At 41.8% G+C, this 19,297-nt stretch overlaps 1 protein-coding gene across 2 annotated transcripts in view; it reads right to left on the reverse strand.

Annotated features, from left to right (window-relative positions):
• alcama (activated leukocyte cell adhesion molecule a) overlaps window positions 1–19,297 on the reverse strand; it is an 86,637-nt gene that overhangs the window by 5,123 nt on the left and 62,217 nt on the right. For both annotated transcript variants that reach the window (XM_029701781.1, XM_029701778.1), the window contains exons 6-11: window positions 14,482–14,652; window positions 5,068–5,192; window positions 4,633–4,765; window positions 3,657–3,769; window positions 3,078–3,204; window positions 2,585–2,706 (exon numbers count right to left, since the gene is read on the reverse strand). In XM_029701781.1, the coding sequence (XP_029557641.1) occupies window positions 2,585–2,706; window positions 3,078–3,204; window positions 3,657–3,769; window positions 4,633–4,765; window positions 5,068–5,192; window positions 14,482–14,652 (791 nt within the window). The remainder of the gene's footprint in view (window positions 1–2,584; window positions 2,707–3,077; window positions 3,205–3,656; window positions 3,770–4,632; window positions 4,766–5,067; window positions 5,193–14,481; window positions 14,653–19,297) is intronic.

Below are 19,297 nucleotides of genomic sequence, written 5' to 3' on the forward strand. Positions count from 1 at the left end.
ATAGAAAATCTGTGGAGGGAGCTGAAGGTTCGAGTTGCCAAACATCAGCCTCGAAACCTTAATGACTTGGAGAAGATCTGCAAAGAGGAGTGGGACAAAATCCCTCCTGAGATGTGTGCAAACCTGGTGGCCAACTATAAGAAACGTCTGACCTCTGTGATTGCCAACAAGGGTTTTGTCACCAAGTACTAAGTCATGTTTTTCAGAGGGGTCAAATACTTATTTCCCTCATTAAAATGCAAATCAATTTATAACATTTTTGACATGCGTTTTTCTGGATTTTTTTGTTGTTATTCTGTCTCTCACTGTTCAAATAAAGCTACCATTAAAATTATAGACTGATAATTTCTTTGTCAGTGGGCAAATGTACAAAATCAGCTTGGGATCAAATACTTTTTTCCCTCACTGTAAGGGTTGGAGAGAAGGAGGAGGGCATCTAAATTGGAGTATATATACTTGTGTTGGTGGAAACATGTTTTGTCTAATGCAGCTGTATTGACCCTCTGGGAAGAATAAACTTGGTTAAGCTTTCATAGTGTCCGTTGAGGTTTTTACTCAGAATTAGAACCTAACAGTACCTTGTTGCAAGCAGGATGCATGTTTTGGAATATTTATATTCTGTACAGGCTTCCTTCTTTTCACTGTCAATTAGGTTAGTATTGTACAGTAACTACAAAGTTGTTGATCCATCCTCAATTGTCTCCTATAACAGCCTTTAAACTCTGTAACTGTTTTAGTCACCATTGGCCTCGGTGAAATCCCTGAGCGGTTTCCTTCCTCTTTGGCAACTGAGTTAGGAAGGCCACCTGTATCTTTGTAGTGACTACCAATAGGTACCCTTCTTTGGGGCGGCAGGTAGCCTAGTGGTTAGAGCCTTGGGCCAGTAATCGAAAGGTTGTTAGATTGAATCCCCAATCTGTCGTTCTGCCCCTGAAGAAGGCAGTTAACCCACTGTTCCTAGGCAGTTATTGTAAATAACAAATTGTTCTTAACTGACTTGCCTAAGGTAAAAAAAAAAAATGTTTTAACAAATATTGCGAGGTATTGGAAAACCTCCCAGGTATTTGTGGTTGAATCTATGTTTGAAATTCACTGCTCGACTGAGGGACATTACGAATAATTGTATGTGGCGGGTACAGAGATTAAAAAATCATGTTAACACTATTACACAGTGAGTCCATGCAACTTAATATGTGACTTGTTAAGCAAATTGTTACTCCTGAACTTATCTAGGCTAAGGGGTTGAATACTTATTCACTCAAGATATTTGAGCTTTTCGTTTTATATTCATTTGTAAAAATTTAGAAAAACATAATTCTACTTTGATATTGCAGTGTTTTGTGTGTAGGCCAATGACAAAAAAATCTAAATTTAATCCATTTTAAATTCAAGCTGTAACACAACAAAATGTGGAAAACGTTAAGGGGTGGGTATACTTCTGAGGGTACTGTATTTCATTTTTGTCAGTAATGATACCAGAGTCTGACATATCTTGCTTATCATATCATATACACTGAACAAAAATATAAACGCAAAATGTAAAGTGTTGGTCCCATGTTACATGAGCTGATATAAAGATCCCAGAAATTGTCCATATGCACAAAAAGCTTATTTCTCTCAAATGTTGTCCACAAATGTACTTACATCCCTGTTAGTGAGCATTTCTCCTTTGCCAAGATGGTCCATGTACCTGACAGGTGTGGCATATCAAGAAGCGGACTAAACAGCATGATCATTACACAGGTGCACCTTGTGCCAGGGACAATAAAATGTGCAATTTTATCACCCAACACAATGCCAGAGATGTCTCAAGTTTTAAGGTAGCGCACAATTTGCATGCTGACTGCAGGAATGTCCACCAGAGCTGTTGCCAGAGAGGTTAATGTTAATTTCTATACCATAAGTCGCCTCCAATGTCATTTTATAGAATTTGGCAGTACGTTCAACCAGCCTCACAACCGCCATGTATGGCTTCGTGTGGGCGAGCGGTTTGCTGATGTCAACGTTGTGAACTAAGTGCTCCATGGTGGCGGTGGGGTTATGGTATGGGCAGGCATAAGCTACGGACAATGAACACAATTACATTTTCTCGATGGCAATTTGAATGCACAGAGATATCGTGACTCGATTATGAGGCCCATTGTGAGGCCCATTTCTTCTGTGACCAACATATGCATATCTGTATTCCCAGTCATGTGAAATCAATTGATTTATTTCAATTGACTCAGTAAAATCTTAGAAATTGTTGCATGTTGAATTTATATGTTTGTACAGTATAGTTATATGATATGATAAGCAAGTTGTGTCAGACTCTGTGGCCTTGTGGTTAGAGTGCATGTCCAGAGATTGAAAAGTTGGGGATACGATCCCCGGCCGAGTCATACCAAAGACTTTAAAATGGGACCTGATGCCTCTTTGCTTGGCACTAGCGGTCCTGTACATCAAGCTGCCTCATGCTACAGAAACAAGAGATAGGCTCCTCCTCTTGTCTCGGACAAGGCTTACTTACCGGCTTCACTTAGTGGGACATCACTACAGTGGCACAAGCTTGTCTGTAAATCACAAACACACATGGCAGACTTACATTTGTGCCGTTGACGCTCCACTGGACACTGGGCCGGGGCACACCCTCGGCCTCGCAGGTCAGAACTTTGTGTCTGCCATCCTCGCTACGGTGCTCAGTCATCTTCTTGATGACTGGTGTGCCTGTTGGACACGCAGCACCAGGTTGGTTGTGCACAGCTTACTGAATGACTTGCTTTCAGTTCAGTCCCAGAAAGTGGTTTAATGTTGAGATGTCACACAAGATCTGTTGTGTAAATTGACTTACAGTATATGGCTCATTTACATGACATTAACATTTTAGACACTATAGCATTTTTATCATTTTCAATTGTGCCTATCTTTCCATTTTTTGGCACTGAGGCATACAGCTGAAACTACATAACAGATTTGACATTAGGCTACCTTTGAGGTCTGAAAACGTGTGAGAGATCAATCACTTTAAACCAACTCAAACTGGAGGCAATGTCAACATGGGAACCAATATCAACAAGGGAGAGAAAAGGGATGTGCACCTTCTACTACCAGTTGGAAGGACTGGCTGCGCTTGATGCCTGCAACGGACACCTCACAAACGTAGAACCCTGCATCAGCGTACGTCACATTTTCAAACCTAGGCGCTTCGTCCAGCTTTCTGTTGTCCTGGTAGAGTGAAGTGAACCCAGACTCATTAGATCAAGCAAAAGTCAAATCCTGGCTTATGCACACATTTACTTCATATATGCAGTATATCGCTGGGCGTAATCATGGGTAGTATTCGAAACTCACTGCGTTGTCTTTTTGTTTAAAATGTTACTTAGGGCTCGATTCAATCCATATCGCGGAAGAGCCGTGCTATAGGGTTATTGAAATTTAAAGGCAATGTTCCCAAGCATTCACGGTAACGTTGTATATGTCAGCTCAATCAGAAATTATCTTTTCATTTCAATCACACTATACCGCGGATCTTCCGCGATACAGATTGAATGAAGCCCTTTTTTGGGGCCAATTTGAATACTACAAAAGCTGTTTTGTCGACAGAAGATGCCATTGTTAGTATGATGTTATGGGATTTCAGTAACTATTCAGCCTTCTAGCAAAACATTTTTTTTTACCTTGGTCCATGACACTTTAGCATCGCCGGAGGCGTCCTGCTCCATTTTCACCAGCAAGGTGTCCCTGACCATCTTAAGGACCTTTCCTGTTGGGCTGAGACTGAGATCCAAGTCTAGGGAAAATGGGGGTGGAGAGAACGGAGAGGAAATGGGAAGGATTGTTCAGAGTTCCTGTACACTCATTTTTTGTGCTTATCACTGGTAACAAAGCCGCCACAAAACCTCAGAGGTTATGGTTTCACGTGCCAGTGACATGAGCAGTCCCACAACTTGGTGACTTTGTGATTCAGGGAGGACACGTTCCCTCAGAACCCTCTTCTCCCAGGACCCCTTCCAGCAAAGTTATTGTCTCTCCCTCACACACTCAATTTAGTTGTTAGGAGCGGGACATAAGCTTTTGCTAAAGATGAGATAAATGTGGCGAGACGGGGATGTGGCTATATTCACGTAACAGTCTTAGCCGGGGCCCTTTTCAACTAAGGAGCAGAAACACACCTCAGAAGAAGGGAGTAATTAAATGTGTGTGTGTGTGTGTGTGTGTGTGGCTATTCTTGTGGGGACCAGAAGCCCTAAAATTTGACCAGCTGGGGATATTTTGTTGGTCCCCACAAAGTCACATGCTATTTATAGGGGGTTTAAGGTTAGAATTAGGGTTAGGAGCTAGGGTTAGTTTTAGGGTTAAGGTTTGGCGCTAGGGTTAGGTTTAGGGTTAAGGTTAATTAGTTCTTCCCTCTGCCCACCCAAACTGCACTCCCCTCCCAGCTAATCCTCTTGAAGATATATTTGATTACCTTCCCTTGCTCCTGTGACTTCATTTACAGTGGATAAAGGAGCTTGTTAAGAAAGTGAAAAATAAAGATTTAAACACTGAATATGTTGTCTGCTCGCTCCTTTCAAGTCTCAGCGAGTGCTCACAACACTATCTTTGAAGCTTTGTTTAAATCCACAGCGCAACAAATATGTTGTCTATACTCACAGCTCACGACAACCTTTTCCGAGGCCTCCATTTTGTCATCGTCGACCAGCGAGCACTTGTAGTCTCCGGTGCTGTTGCGCGTAACGGCAGTCAGAGTGAAGGTGTCGGAATCTTTCACCGTCACTTTCTGGCCCTGTTGAGGGTAGGGGGAAAGGTTTGCATTGTGTTGCCGTACCAAAATTGACAGGCAGACAGCCACTAGTGAAAGAAAGTAGAGGGACAAGGAGTGGTGAGGGAAAGAGGGAGAAGGAGGGGAGAGAAACAGGGAGAGGTGGGTGAAGGATGGTTAAGGTAACGGTGACAGATCCTGTCACGAACAGTGGGGTACTGTCCACATGGCTTGGCCCCACAGAATTAAATAGAACCCAGAGATCTTCTATATAAATATTGGTATCTCAATCCTTGATCCCCCAGACACTACAGAGAGAAACCTGCCTTGATGCTGAAGTAGAAGCTGGTTGGAGGAGGGTTGCCGTCCGCCATGCACTTCAACGTCACGTTGTCGCCCTCTCTGATGGGAGCCTTCGCCAGCACCTGAAGGCTCAACTTCTCTGTTGGATCTAAAAGCCAGATTCAGAGAGGGACAAAGGGAGTGGAGAGACCAGAGAGAGAGAAAAAAGAGAGATAGACAGAGTAAGGATAGAGAAAGAGAGAGGGGAAGAGAACGATGGATCAAGTGCAGAGAGAGAGAGAAAGAGAGAGGACAGCGTCATCTGACAAGGCCCCCAGGGGGCCTCGAGTCCCTAATATCTCTAGTCATTTGCGATGGCGGGCAGACTGTCATTCTAGCGTTGGTCGCTGGATGGGGTGGCGAAGCGGGGTCAGATTGAATCTCAGTGCCCAGAGTGCAACGCTCCAGAAAGACTGAATTATCGGCGTAGTGTCTTACAGGACACTGTAAATAAGCAAACAGACGCAACAGTGCATTCCGACGAGCTGTGTTTGAAATTCCATACATCAAAAGAAGTTACTGATGGTCTTATGTGACCCTGGATAACATGCAGTAAACATCAAACATGTACAGTACATATACTGTATGAGTGAGAACACACATACCGTAATAGGAGATGGTATGCACTGACACATTCACACAGCTTAACTTGATCAACCCCTCAAACTAACCACATGAAGGAGATTCCCACGGGCTCAAGGTAAAACTGAAGAGCTTTAATAAACTTCTAAGACCACATGCAACTTTTCTGTCCACTCAAGTAAACAAAAACACCCTCCCATCCCATCACAACTGAAAACTAAAATTAGCATTTCTTATAAGTCCAGATAGACAGTCCCCACACTAGAAGAAAAAAAACATTTCAATATATTTAACCCTTTACACTCCTGGGAATTGGCTTATATGGATAAGGCTAAATTGAAATGTTTCTTACAGAAGAAATATGACATGCATAAGCATCATTCATTGAATCAGATGGCTCATTCATCACAAAGCGCACTGATATTGCCACCTACTTTAAATACTTTTTAATTGTCAAGATAAGCAAACTTAGGGATGACATGCCAGCAACAAACGCTGACACCACACATCCAAGTATAACTGACCAAATTATGAAAGAAAACAATTGTACTTTTGAATTCCGTAAAGTCAGTGTGGAAGAGGTGAAAAAGACACCGGGGTCTGACAATCTGGATGGAAAATGAATGAGGATAATAGCGAACATTCCCTCTCATATTTGCAATCTACTGCAGAGATAGCCTGCAGAGTTCTGTCATACTATCCATGTCTGTGCCCAAACAGTTTGAGATTCTACTTTTAAAAATCCACCTTTCCAGAAATAAGTCTCTCACTGTTGACACTTGTTATAGACCCCCAACAGCCCCCAGCTGTGCCCTGGACACCATATGTGAATTGATTGCCCCCGATCTATCTTCAGAGTTCGTACTGTTAGGTGACCTAAACTGGGATATGTTTAGCACCCCGGCCATCCTACAATCTAAGCTAGATTCCCTCAATCTCACACAAATGATCAAGGAACCTACCAGGTACAAGCCTAAATCCGTGAACATGGGCACCCTCATAGATATTATCCTGACCAACATTCCCTCTAAATACACATCTGCTGTCTTCAACCAGGATCTCAGTGATCACTGTCTCATTGCCTGCATCCGTAAGGGGCCCGCGGTCAAACATCACTGTCAAACGCTCCCTAAAACACTTCAGCGAGCAGGCCTTTCTAATCGACCTGGCCCGGGTATCCTGGAAGGATATTGACCTCATCCCGTCAGTAGAGGATGCCTGGTTGTTCTTTAAAAGTGCTGTCCTCACCATCTTAAATAAGCATGCCCCATTAAAAAAATGTAGAACTAAGAACTGATATAGCCCTTGGTTCACTCCAGACTTGATTGCCCTTGACCAGCACAAAAACATCCTGTGGCGTACTGCATTAGCATCGAATAGCCCCCGCGATATGCAACTTTTCAGGGAAGTCAGGAACCAATATACAGTCAGTTAGGAAAGCTGAGGCTAGCTTTTTCAAACAGAAATTTGCATCCTGTAGCACTAATTCCAAAGAGTTGTGGGACACCGTAAAGTCCACGGAGAATAAGAGCACCTCCTCCCAGCTGCCCGCTGACTAAAGCTAGGAAATATTGTCACCACCGATAAATCTACGATAATCATTTTCATTTCATACATTTTTTTTTCTTCGTATTGGCCCCCCATGGGAATCGAACCCACAACCCTGGCGTTGCAAACACCATGCTCTACCAACTGAGCTACAGGGAAGGCTATTTTGTCACACTGCTTTGTTTTAACTTGGCCAGGTCGCAGTTGTAAATTAGAACTTGTTCTCAACTGGCCTACCTGGTTAAATAAAGGTGTGTGCCCTCAGGCCTGGAGGGAAGCACAAGTCATTCCGCTACCCAATAATAGTAATGAGCCTGTTACCAACCCTTAGTAAACTTCTGGAAAAAATGGTGTTTGACCAGATAAAATTTCACAGTAAACAAATTGACACCAGACTTTCAGCATGCTTATAGCGAAGGACACTCAACAAGCACAGCACTTACACAAATGATTGGCTGAGAGAAATTGATGATAAAATGATTGTGGGGGCTGTCTTGTTAGACTTCAGGGCAGCTTTTAACATTATCAATCATAGTCTGCTGCTGGAAAAACGTATGTATTATGGCTTTACATCCCCTGCTATAATGTGGACAAAGAATTACCTGTGTAACAGAATACAGAGGGTGTTCTTTAATGGAAGAGTCACAAACATAATCCAGGAAGAATCAGAAATTCCCCAGGGTAGCTGTTCAGGCCACTTGCTTTTTTTCAACCTTTACTAACGACATTTGACTGGCTTTGAGTAAGGCCAGTGTGTCTATGTATGCGGATGACTCAACACCTCAGCTACTACAGCAAGTTTCGGAATGGGTAGCGAGGAATAAGCTAGTCCTTAATATTTCCAAAACTAAAAGCATTGTATTTGAGACAAATCATTCACTAAACCCTAAACCTGAACTACGTCTCGTAATGATTAATGTGGAAATTGTGCAAATTGAGGTGGCTAAACTGCTTGGAGTAACCCTGGATTGTAAACTGTCATGGTCAAAGCATATTGATACAATAGTAGCTAAGATGGGGAGAAGTCTGTCCATAATAAAGCGCAACTCTGCCTTCTTAACAACACTATCATCAAGGCAGGTCCTACAGGCCCTAGTTTTGTCACACCTAGACTACTTTTCAGTCGTCTGGTCAGGTGCCACAAGGAGGGACTTGGGAAAATTGCAGTTGGCTCAGAACAGGGCAGCACGGCTGGCCCTTAAAAGTACACGGAGGGCTAACATTAACCTGTTGGGGTGTAGGGGGCAGTATTTTCACGGCCGGATGAAAAACGTACCCAATTTAAACAGGTTACTACTCTGGCCCAGAAACTAGAATATGCATATTATTAGTAGATTTGGACAGAAAACACTCTGAAGTTTCTAAAACTGTTTGAATGGTGTCTGTGAGTATAACAGAACTCATATGGCAGGCAAAAACCTGAGAAAAATCCAACCAGGAAGTGGAAAGTCTGAGAATTGTAGTTCTTTTGATTCTCTATCGAAACAGTGTCTGTGGGGTGACATTGCACTTCCTAAGGCTTCCATTGGCTGTCAACAGCCTTCAGAAAGTCGTTTGAGCATTCTCCTGTCACTGGGCAGATAATAGGAGCTCAGTTACTGAGTGGACTGCCTGGCAACAAAGGGATTGGATATGCGCCCGTCATGCGACGCACGTTCCTTCTTTTTCTTCTTGAATGAATACGCTATTGTCCGGTTGGAATATTATCGCAATTTTACGTTAAAAATAACATAACAATGATTTTAAACAGCGTTTGACATGCTTCTAAGTACGGTAATGGAACATTTTGACTTTTTGTCTCTGGTCCCGCGCTCGCGCGTTATGCCTTTGGATAAGTGATCTGTACGCACGAACAAAACGAAGGTATTTGTACATAAATATGGATTATTTCGAACAAAAACAACATTTCTTGTGGAAGTAGCAGTCCTGGGAGTGCATTCTGACGAAGATCAGCAAAGGTAAGAGAATATTTCTAATACTAATTCTGAGTTTAGGTTGCGGCGAACTTGGCGGGTGTCTGTATAGCTCGCTGTGATGGCTGAGCTATGTACTCAGAATATTGAAAAATGTGCTTTCTCCGTAAAGCTATTTTAAAATCTGACACAGCGGTTGCATCCAGGGGTAATTCTTTAAATAATTGTTATATATTTTGTCAACGTTTACAATGAGTATTTTTGTAAATTGATGTGCACATTCAACGGATGTTTTGTAGGAGAATACATTTTCTGAACATCACGCGCCAATGTAAAATGCTGTTTTTGGATATAAATATGAACTTTATCGAACAAAACATACATGTATTGTGTAACATAATGTCCTAGGAGTGTCATCTGATGAAGATCGTCAAAGGTTAGTGCTTCATTTAGCTGTGTTTGGGGTTTTATTGACACATGTCCTTGCTTGGAAAATGGCTGTGTGATTATTTTTGTCTATTTACTCTCCTAACATAATCTAATGTTTTGCTTTCGCTGTAAAGCTTTTTTGAAATCGGACAATGTGGTTACATCAAGGAGAAGTGTATCTTTAAAATGGTGTAAAATAGTTGTATGTTTGAGACAGTTGAATTATGACATTTTGTTGTTTTTGAATTTGCCGCCCTGATATTTCACTAGCGTTCCACGTAGCCCATAGAAGTTAATGACATGCATGACAACCTCTCATGGCTCAAAATGGAAGAGACATTGACTTCATCATTACTTGTTTTTGTAAGAGGTGTTGACAAGCTGAATGTACCGAGCTGTCTGTTCAAAATACTAGCACACATGCATACCCCACAAGACGTCTCTTCACAGTCCACAAGTCCAGAACAGACTATGGGAGGCGCACAGTACTAAACTCAGCAAAAAAAGAAACGTCTCTTTTTCAGGACCCTGTCTTTAAAAGATCATTTGTAAAAATCCAAATAACTTCAGATCTTCATTGTAAAGGGTATAAATATTGTTTCCGATGCTTGTTCAATGAACCATAAACAATTCATGAACATGCACCTGTGGAACGGTCGTTAAGACACTAACAGCTTACAGACGGTAGGCAATTAATGTCACAGTTATGAAAACTTAGGACACTAAAGAGGCCTTTCTACTGACTCTGAAAAACACTAAAATAAAGATCCCTGGTCCCTGCTCATCTGGGGTCCCTGCTCATCTGCGTGATGTGCCTTAAGCATGCTGCAACGAGGCATGAGGACTGCAGATGTGGCCAGGGCAATAAATTGCAATGTCCATACTGTGAGACGCCTAAGACAGCACTACAGGGAGACAGGACGGACAGCTGATCATCCTCGCAGTGGCAGACCACGTGTAACAACACCTGCACAGGATCGGTACAACCGAACATCACACCTGCAGGACAGGTACAGGATGGCAACAACAACTGCCCGAGTTACACCAGGAACGCACAATCCCTCCATCAGTGCTGAGACTGTCCGCAATAGGCTGAGAAAGGCTGTACTGAGGGCTTGTAGGCCTGTTGTAAGGCAGGTCCTCAACAGACATCACCGGCAACAACGTCGCCTATGGCCACAAACCCACTGTCGCTGGACCAGCCAGAACTGGCAAAAAGTGCTCTTCACTGACGAGTCACGGTTTTGTCTCACCAGGGGTGATGGTCAGATTCGCGTTTATCATCGAAGGAATGAGCATTACACCAAGGCCTGTACTCTGGAGCGGGATCGATTTGGAGGTGGAGGGTCCGTCATGGTCTGGGGCGGTGTGTCACAGCATCATCGGACTGAGTTTGTTGTCATTGCAGGTAATCTCAACGCTGTGCGTTACAGAGAAGACAACCTCCTCCCTCATGTGGTACCCTTCCCGCAGGCCCATCCTGGCATGACCCTCCAGCATGACAATGCCACCAGCCATACTGCTCGTTCTGTGCGTGAATATCCTGCAAGAAAGGAATGTCAGTGTTCTGCCATGGCCAGCGAAGAGCCCGGATCTCAATCCCATTTAGCACGTCTGTGACCTGATGGATGGGAGGGTGAGGGCTAGGGCCATTCCCTCCAGAAATATCCGGGAACTTGCAGGTGCCTTGGTAGAAGAGTGGGGTAACATCTCACAGCAAGAACTGGCAAATCTGGTGCAGTCCATGAGATGCACTGCAGTACTTAATGCAGCTGGTGGCCACACCAGATACTGACTGTTACTTTTGATTTTGACCCCCCCTTTGTTCAGGGACACATTATTCCATTTCTGTTAGTCACATGTCTGTGGATCTTGTTCAGTTTATGTCTCAGTTGTTGAATCTTGTTATGTTCATACAAATATTTACACGTTAAGTTTGCTGAAAATAAACGCAGTTGACAGTGAGAGGACATTTCTTTTTTTGCTGAGTTTACATAGAGCAATGACTACATCGAACTCTATTCCACATCAGGTAATTGATGCAAGCAGTAGAATCAGATTTAAAAAGCAGGTAAAAATACACCTTATGGAACAGCGGGGACTGTGAAGAGACACACACACACACACAGGTATAGACACATGCATACACATACATTGTGATATTGTTGAATGGTGGTATTGAACATTTTGTGTTGTGGATATGTGTTGGAGTAGGGATGTTATATGATGTACTGTTTTATCTTTAGCTCATTCAGTACAAACATAGTTCACTGTTTTATCTTTTGTTTTATATGTAATGTGGGTGCTTTGATGTGTTTGAACCCCAGGAAGAGTAGCTGCTGGGGATTCCTAATAAATACAAATACCTGACAAGACTGAATCCAAACATTACACTGTTGATTTTATGTGCATTTTACAATTACTGTACTTTTCACACACAACAAGCACACATTTTTTATTTTATTCTTAAAACATGTCTAGTCTATCTATCTATGGGTATACAGGATGTGTTATGCTTGACCCGCTCAGTTTACCACAAAACACCAGAAAATTGCCAAAAAGAGTAGAACCAGCTCACCTACTTTTGCACTATGATTTGACTATAAGATGTTCAATGTTTCTTTTGAAATAAATATTTAAGAAGGAATAGTTTCACCATATTAAAACAGTTCAGTTCAAGTTTACGGGTTGACCTTAAAATGAGGGACATGAATCACTAATAAATAATGATCTTGAGAAATAACTTTGTCAAAGCAATGAAATAACTAGGGCTTTACAATGATGGTGATCTTAAAATCTTCCTAGAAGTCACAAAGAATGCACAAAAATGTATTGAATTTTCCATGTGGTCTATATTTTTAGGGTACTTAAATTTCATATAACAGGATTTTAAAATTCAATATTGGTGCATAATTTCTACTTAACATATCAAAGGTATGCAAAGGCACTCATTTCATGGAACAACCCAGTACATGGAACAACCTCATGGAACAACCCAATGCTCATAATATGACAAATAAATAAACGAACTTGACGAGAGCATGTACGTGAAAGACATGTATCATGTATGTAGTCATTTAAATGCATGTTAGTGCTTTTGGTATGTGCCAAGTACAATAAAAATGCATTTTGGCAAAATATATTGTTGCGGAGACAGCATATTAAAAGCCTTGGAGGCGTGGCTTGTTAGGGAGTGTGGCTTTATCTTAGTGCTTTTTGGCATCCCATGAGACGGATTGTCCCGCCAGTTAATGTGTAATGTTGTGTTCTGAGGTTAAAGTTCAAGGTTGTACACTGACAGTTCTGCAGGGCTGATAATCGGAAGAGGGTAGTGGATCAAATAGGCTGATGGAGCGTTTCAAGCGCATGAAGTGAGAAAGTGGATGGTGGTTGGAAGAGCACGCTTGTTTGAAATGGAAAAGCGTTACAGTAGCTTTTGATGAAGCTGCTTTATAAGTTCCTCTGTCCAGTGTCTGTGTTCTTTTGCCCATCTTATTCTTTTCTTTTTATTGGCCAGTCTGAGATATGGCTTTTTCTTTGCAACTCTGCCTAGAAGGCCAGCATCCCAGAGTCACCTCTTCACTGTTGACATTGAGACTGGTGTTTTGCGGGTACTATTTAATGAAGCTGCCAATTGAGGACTTGTAAGGTATCTATTTTTCAAACTTGACATTCTAATTTTATTTATATATTTAATTAGGCAAGTCAGTTAAAAACAAATTCTTATTTAGAATGACGGCCTTGTTCATGGGCAGAATGACAGATTTTTACCTTGTCAGCTTGGGGATTCGATCTAGCAACCTTTTGGTTACTGGCTCAACGCTCTAACCACTAGGCTACCTGCCGCCCCCTAATGTACTTGTCCTCTTGCTTAGTTGTGCACCAGGGCCTCCCACTCCTCTTTCTATTCTGGTTAGGGACAGTTTGCGCTGTTCTGTGAAGGGAGTAGTACACAGTGTTGTACGATATCTTCAGTTTCTTGGCGATTTCTCGCATGGAATGGCCTTCATTTCTCAGAACAAGAATAGACTGACGAGTTTCAGAAAAAAAGTTATTTGTTTCTGGCCATTTTGAGCCTGTAATCGAACCCACAAATACTGATGCTCCAGATGCTCAACTAGTCTAAACCAGGCCAGTTTTATTGCTTCTTTAATCAGGACAACAGTGTTCAGCTGTGCTAACATAATTGCAAAAGGGTTTTCTAATGGTCAATTAGCCTTTTAAAATTATAAACTTGGATTAGCTAACACAACGTGCCATTGGATCACAGGAGTGATGGTTGCTGATAATGGGCCTCTGTACGCCTATGTAGATATTCCATAACAAATCAGCCGTTTCCAGCTACAATAGTCATTTACAACATTAACAATGTCTACACTGTATTTCTGATCAATTTGATATTATTTAAATGGACAAAACATGTGCTTGTCTTTAAAAAACAAAGACATTTCTAAGGGACCCCAAACTTTTGAACAGTAGTGTATATTGATAAATACATGTGAAAATATATTCTTTAATGCATTTCAGAATACATTTTTGAAATACATTAAATACTTTTTGGGATGCAGTTAACATATACTGTGATATAAGTTGTATGTACATTTATGTATTTTAAATACATTCAATAATGTATTAAATACAGTTTTAAAAAGATACATTATCTGGCCGATTTTAAATACTTCACATGTAACCTAAAAACATTTATCTAAACATATATATTTTTTTCTCCCGTATGGGTCTTTTCCCATTATACTCAATTTTTTTCCATTTTGTTCCTACCGGATACGTCCCAGGGCTGTAGGTTTGATTAAAGCATGTGCTGAATATCCTAAAACAGACTATATTAATACATGATTATCAATCATTTTGTGACAGGTTCATGTACTGCAGGTCAAAGACCTCCAGGGGGCGGTGTGCTCCACTCACAGTGAATGATGAAGGTCTCGGGAGAAGACACCTGTGTTTCCAGGCTGTGTTCGGCGGTGCAAGTGAATTTGGCTCCCACGTCGCTTTTCACCGCTGTGTACTGCAGAACGGACGTGGTAGAGGACAGGCCTGTCGACGGATCCATCTTCACACTGGGCGTGATGATGATGGCTGTGAGTGCAAACAAAAAGAGGATGAGTCACTGGTAGTAACAGTTGTCACGGTCAGAAGAGGAGCGACAGATTAAGCAAATTACAGTCTAAAGGTGAAGTGTAACAATATGGGGTAGCTTTACGACTGTCAGTAGGTGGTGAATATTTTATTCTATTATTTTGTATGTACAGTGCATTTGGAAAAGTATTCAGACCCCTTGACTTTTTCCACCTCATTTCAACAAGAAGAATTGGGTAATATTTGGTTGATATGTTGATCAATGAGACTACAATCTATTTTCACCCCCTCAAAAAGACAGTTAAAAGTTTGTTGAATTTCTAAAGTGTTATCACTATTCTTTCAACCATCTAAAAGCATAACCAAATTCTAATGGAAAATCAATCAGATTTTTGTTTTATTTATTTACCTAGGCAAGTCAGTTAAGAACAAATTCTTATTTACAATGACAGCCTACCCCGGCCAAACCCTCACCTAACCCGGACGACGCTGGGCCAATTGTGCGCCCTCTATGGGACTCCGATCACAACAGGTTGTGATACAGCCTGCAGTCAGCTGCACACTCCCTCAAAACTTGAGACATCTGTAGCATTGTGTTATATTACAAAACTGCACATTTTAGAGTGGCCAGCACAAGGTGAACCCATGTAATAATCATGCTGTTTAATCAGCTTCTTGATATGCCACACCTGTCAGGTGGATGGATTATCTTGGCAAAGGAGAAATGCTCACTAAAAGGGATGTAAATTTTTTATTTTTATTTGACTTGGCAAGTCAGTTAAGAACAAATTGTTATTTTCAATGATGGCCTAGGAACAGTGTGCCTTGTTCAGGGGCAGAACAACAGATTTTTAGCTTGTCAGCTCGTGGATTCGATATTGCAACCTTTCGGTTACTGGCCCAATGCTCTAACCACTAGGCGACCTGCCGTGTGCACAGCATTTGAGAGAAATAAGCTTTTTGTGTGTATGGAACATTTCTGCTATCTTTTATTTCAGCTCATGAAACATGGGACCAACACTTTACATGTTGAGTTTATATTTTTGTTCAGTGTACTTATGGTGCCTTCGGAAAGTATTCATACCCCCTTGACTCTTGTTGTGCTACAGCCTGAATTCAAAATGAATTAAATAATTTTTTCCCCCCTCACCCATCTACAAACAATACCCAATAATGACAGTGAAAACACGTTTTTTGTGTTTTCACAAAAAATGTTTGCAGATGTATTGGAAATGAAATACAAAAATCTCATTGACATAAGTTTTCACACCCCTAAGTCAATACTTTGTGGAAGCCCCTTTGGCAGTGTTTACAACTGTGAATATTTCAAGGTAAGTCTATAAGAGCTTTCCACACCTGGATTGTGCAACATTTGTACATTATATTTTTCAAAATTCTTTAAGCTTTGTCAAATTGTTTGTTGATCATTGCTAGACAACTTTCAGGTCTTGGCATAGATTTTCAAGTAGATTTAACTCAAAACTCGGCCACTCAGGAACATTCACTGTCTTATTGGTAAGCAAATCTAGTGTCGATTTGGCCTTGTGTTGTAGGTTATTTTCCTGCTGAAAGGTTAATACATCTCCCAGTTTCTGGTGGAAAACGTACTCAATCAGGTTTTCCCCGAGGATTTTGCCTGTGTTTAGCTACATTACGTTTATTTTTTATCCTGAAAAACTCCCCAGTCCTTAATGACTACAAGCATACCCATAACATGATGCGGCCACCACTATGCTTGAAAATATGGAGAGAGTGGTGCTCAGTAATGCGTTGTATTGGATTTGCCCAAACATAATACTTTTCAGGACAAAAAGTTAATTGGCAAAAAAAAATGTAAACAGCTTTGCTTCTGTCCCTTTTCCTCACCCCTACCTGGGCTCGAACCAGAGACCCTCTGCACACATAGACAACAGTCATTCTCGAAGCATCGTTACCCATCGCTCCACAAAAGCCGCAGCCAACTACTTCAAGGTCTCAGAGCGAGTGACGTCACCAACTGAAACGCTATTAGCGCGCACCCCGCTAACTAGCTAGCCATTTCACATCGGTTACACCTTATTACTTTAGTGCCTTATTGCAAACAGGATGCATGTTTTGGAATATTTATATTCTTTACAGGATTCCTTCTTTCCACTCTGTCAATTAGGTTAGTATTGAGTAACTTCAATGTTGTTGATAAATCCTCAGTTTTCTCCTATCGCAGCTATTAAACTCTAACTTTTTTAAAGTCAGCATTGGCCTCATGGTGAAGTCCCTGATCGGTTTCCTTTCTCTCCGGCAACTGAGTTAGGAAGGATGCCTATATCTGTGTAGTGAGTGGGTGTATTGATACACCATCCAAAGTGAAATTAATAACTTCACCATGCTCAAAGGTATATTCAATGTGTGTTTGTTTTGTAAACATTTTTTTTACCTCTCTACCAATATGTGCCCTTCTTTGCAAGGCATTGGAAAACCTCCCTGGTCTTTGTGGCTGAATCTGTGTTTGAAATTCACTGCTCGACTGATGGACCTTACAGATAATTGATAACACTATTATTGCACACAGTCCAGAGTCCATGCAATCTATTTACATTTTATGTCCAGAAATTATTTAGGCTTGAATACTTATTGACTCAAGACATGTCAGCTTTTCATTTGTGATGAATTTTTTTCTAAGTTTCTAAAAACTTGATTCCAGTTTGACATTATGGGTATTGTGTGCAGGCCATTGACAAAAAATCTAAATTGAATCAATTTTAAATTCAGGCTGTAACATTAACAACATTTTGAAAAAGTAAATGGATGTGAATACTTTCTGAAAGCACTGTATGCATAAATTATAAGATAAATGTTTATGTGATTTGGAAAATAACATATACTTAGTTTTACCTGCATTAAGTACCAATTTATCTGTGCATATTTGTAAACAACAGCTGGTGCACAAAATCTAAGGAAGTCTCTATAGTTTGCTCGCCTGAACTAGAGTATATTGTGAAAAATTGCAGGCCACACTACTTGCCTAGAGCGTTATCAGCTATACTTTTCGTGGCTGTTTATTTACCACCACAGACAGATGCTGGCACTAAGACCGCACTCAGTCAGTTGTATAAGGAAATAAGCAAACAGGAAACCACTCACCCAGAGGCGGCGCTCCTAGTGGCCGGAGACTTTAATGCAGGGAAACTTAAATCAGTTCTACCAAATTTCTATTAACATGTTAAATGTGCAACCAGAGGGAAAACAATTCTAGATCACCTGTACTCCACACAGAGACACGTACAAAGCTCTCCCTCGCCCTCCATTTGGTAAATCTGACCACAACTATATCCTCCTGATTCCTGCTTACAAGCAACAATTAAAGCAGGAAGCACCAGTGACTCAGTCTATAACAAAGTGGTCAGATGAAGCAGATGCTAAACTACAGGACTGTTTTGCTATCACAGACTGGAACATGTTCCGGGATTCTTCTGATGGCATTGAGGAGTACACCACATCAGTTACTGGCTTTATCAATAAGTGCATCGAAGACGTCGTCCCCACAGTGACTGTACGTACATACCCCAACCAGAAGCCATGGATTACAGGCAACATTCGCACTGAGCTAAAGGCTAGAGCTGCCGCTTTCAAGGTGCGGGACTCTAACCCGGAAACTAACAAGAAATCCTGCTATGCCCTGCGACGAACCATCAAATAGGCAAAGCGTCAATACAGAGCTAAGATTGAATCATACCACACCGGCTCCAACGCTCGCTTAAACTATTACAGACTACAAAGGGCAGCACAGCCGCGAGCTGCCCAGTGACACGAGCCTACCAGACGACCTAAATCACTTCTATGCTCGCTTTGAGACAAGCAACACTGAGGCATGCATGAGAGCATCAGCTGTTCTGGACGACTGTGAGATCACGCTCTCCTTAGCCGACGTGAGTAAGACCTTTAAACAGGTCAACATACACAAGCTGCGGGCCAGACGGATTACCAGGACATTTAACATGTCCCTGATTGAGTCTGTAATACCAACATGTTTCAAGCAGACCACCATAGTCCCTGTGCCCAAGAACACAAAGGCAACCTGTCTAAATGACTACAGACCCGTAGCACTCACGTTCCGTAGCCATAAAGTGCTTTGAAAGGTTGGTAATGGCTCACATCAACACCATTATCCCAAAAACTCTAGACCCACTCCAATTTGCATACCGCCCAAACAGATCCACAAATGATGCAAATGATGATCTCTATTGCACTCCACACTGCCCTTTCCCACCTCGACAAAAGGAACACTTATGTGAGAATGCTATTCATTGACTACAGCTCAGCGCTCAACACCATAGTACCCTTAAAGCTCATCACTAAGCTAAGGATCCTGGGACTAAACACCTCCCTCTGCAACTGGATCCTGGACTTCCTGACCGGCCGCCCCCAGGTGGTGAGGGTAGGTAGCAACACATCTGCCACGCTGACCCTCAACACTAGAGCTCCCCAGGGGTGCGTGCTCAGTCCCCTCCTGTACTCCCTGTTCACACACAACTGCATGGCCAGGCACGACTCCAACACCATCATTAAGTTTGCCGACGACACAACAGTGATAGGCCTGATCAACGACAACGACGAGACAGCCTATAGGGAGGAGGTCAAAGACCTGGCCGGGTGGTGCCGGATAACA

The sequence above is a fragment of the Salmo trutta genome, chromosome 19 (assembly GCF_901001165.1).
Source record: "Salmo trutta chromosome 19, fSalTru1.1, whole genome shotgun sequence".
NCBI lineage: Eukaryota > Metazoa > Chordata > Actinopteri > Salmoniformes > Salmonidae > Salmo > Salmo trutta.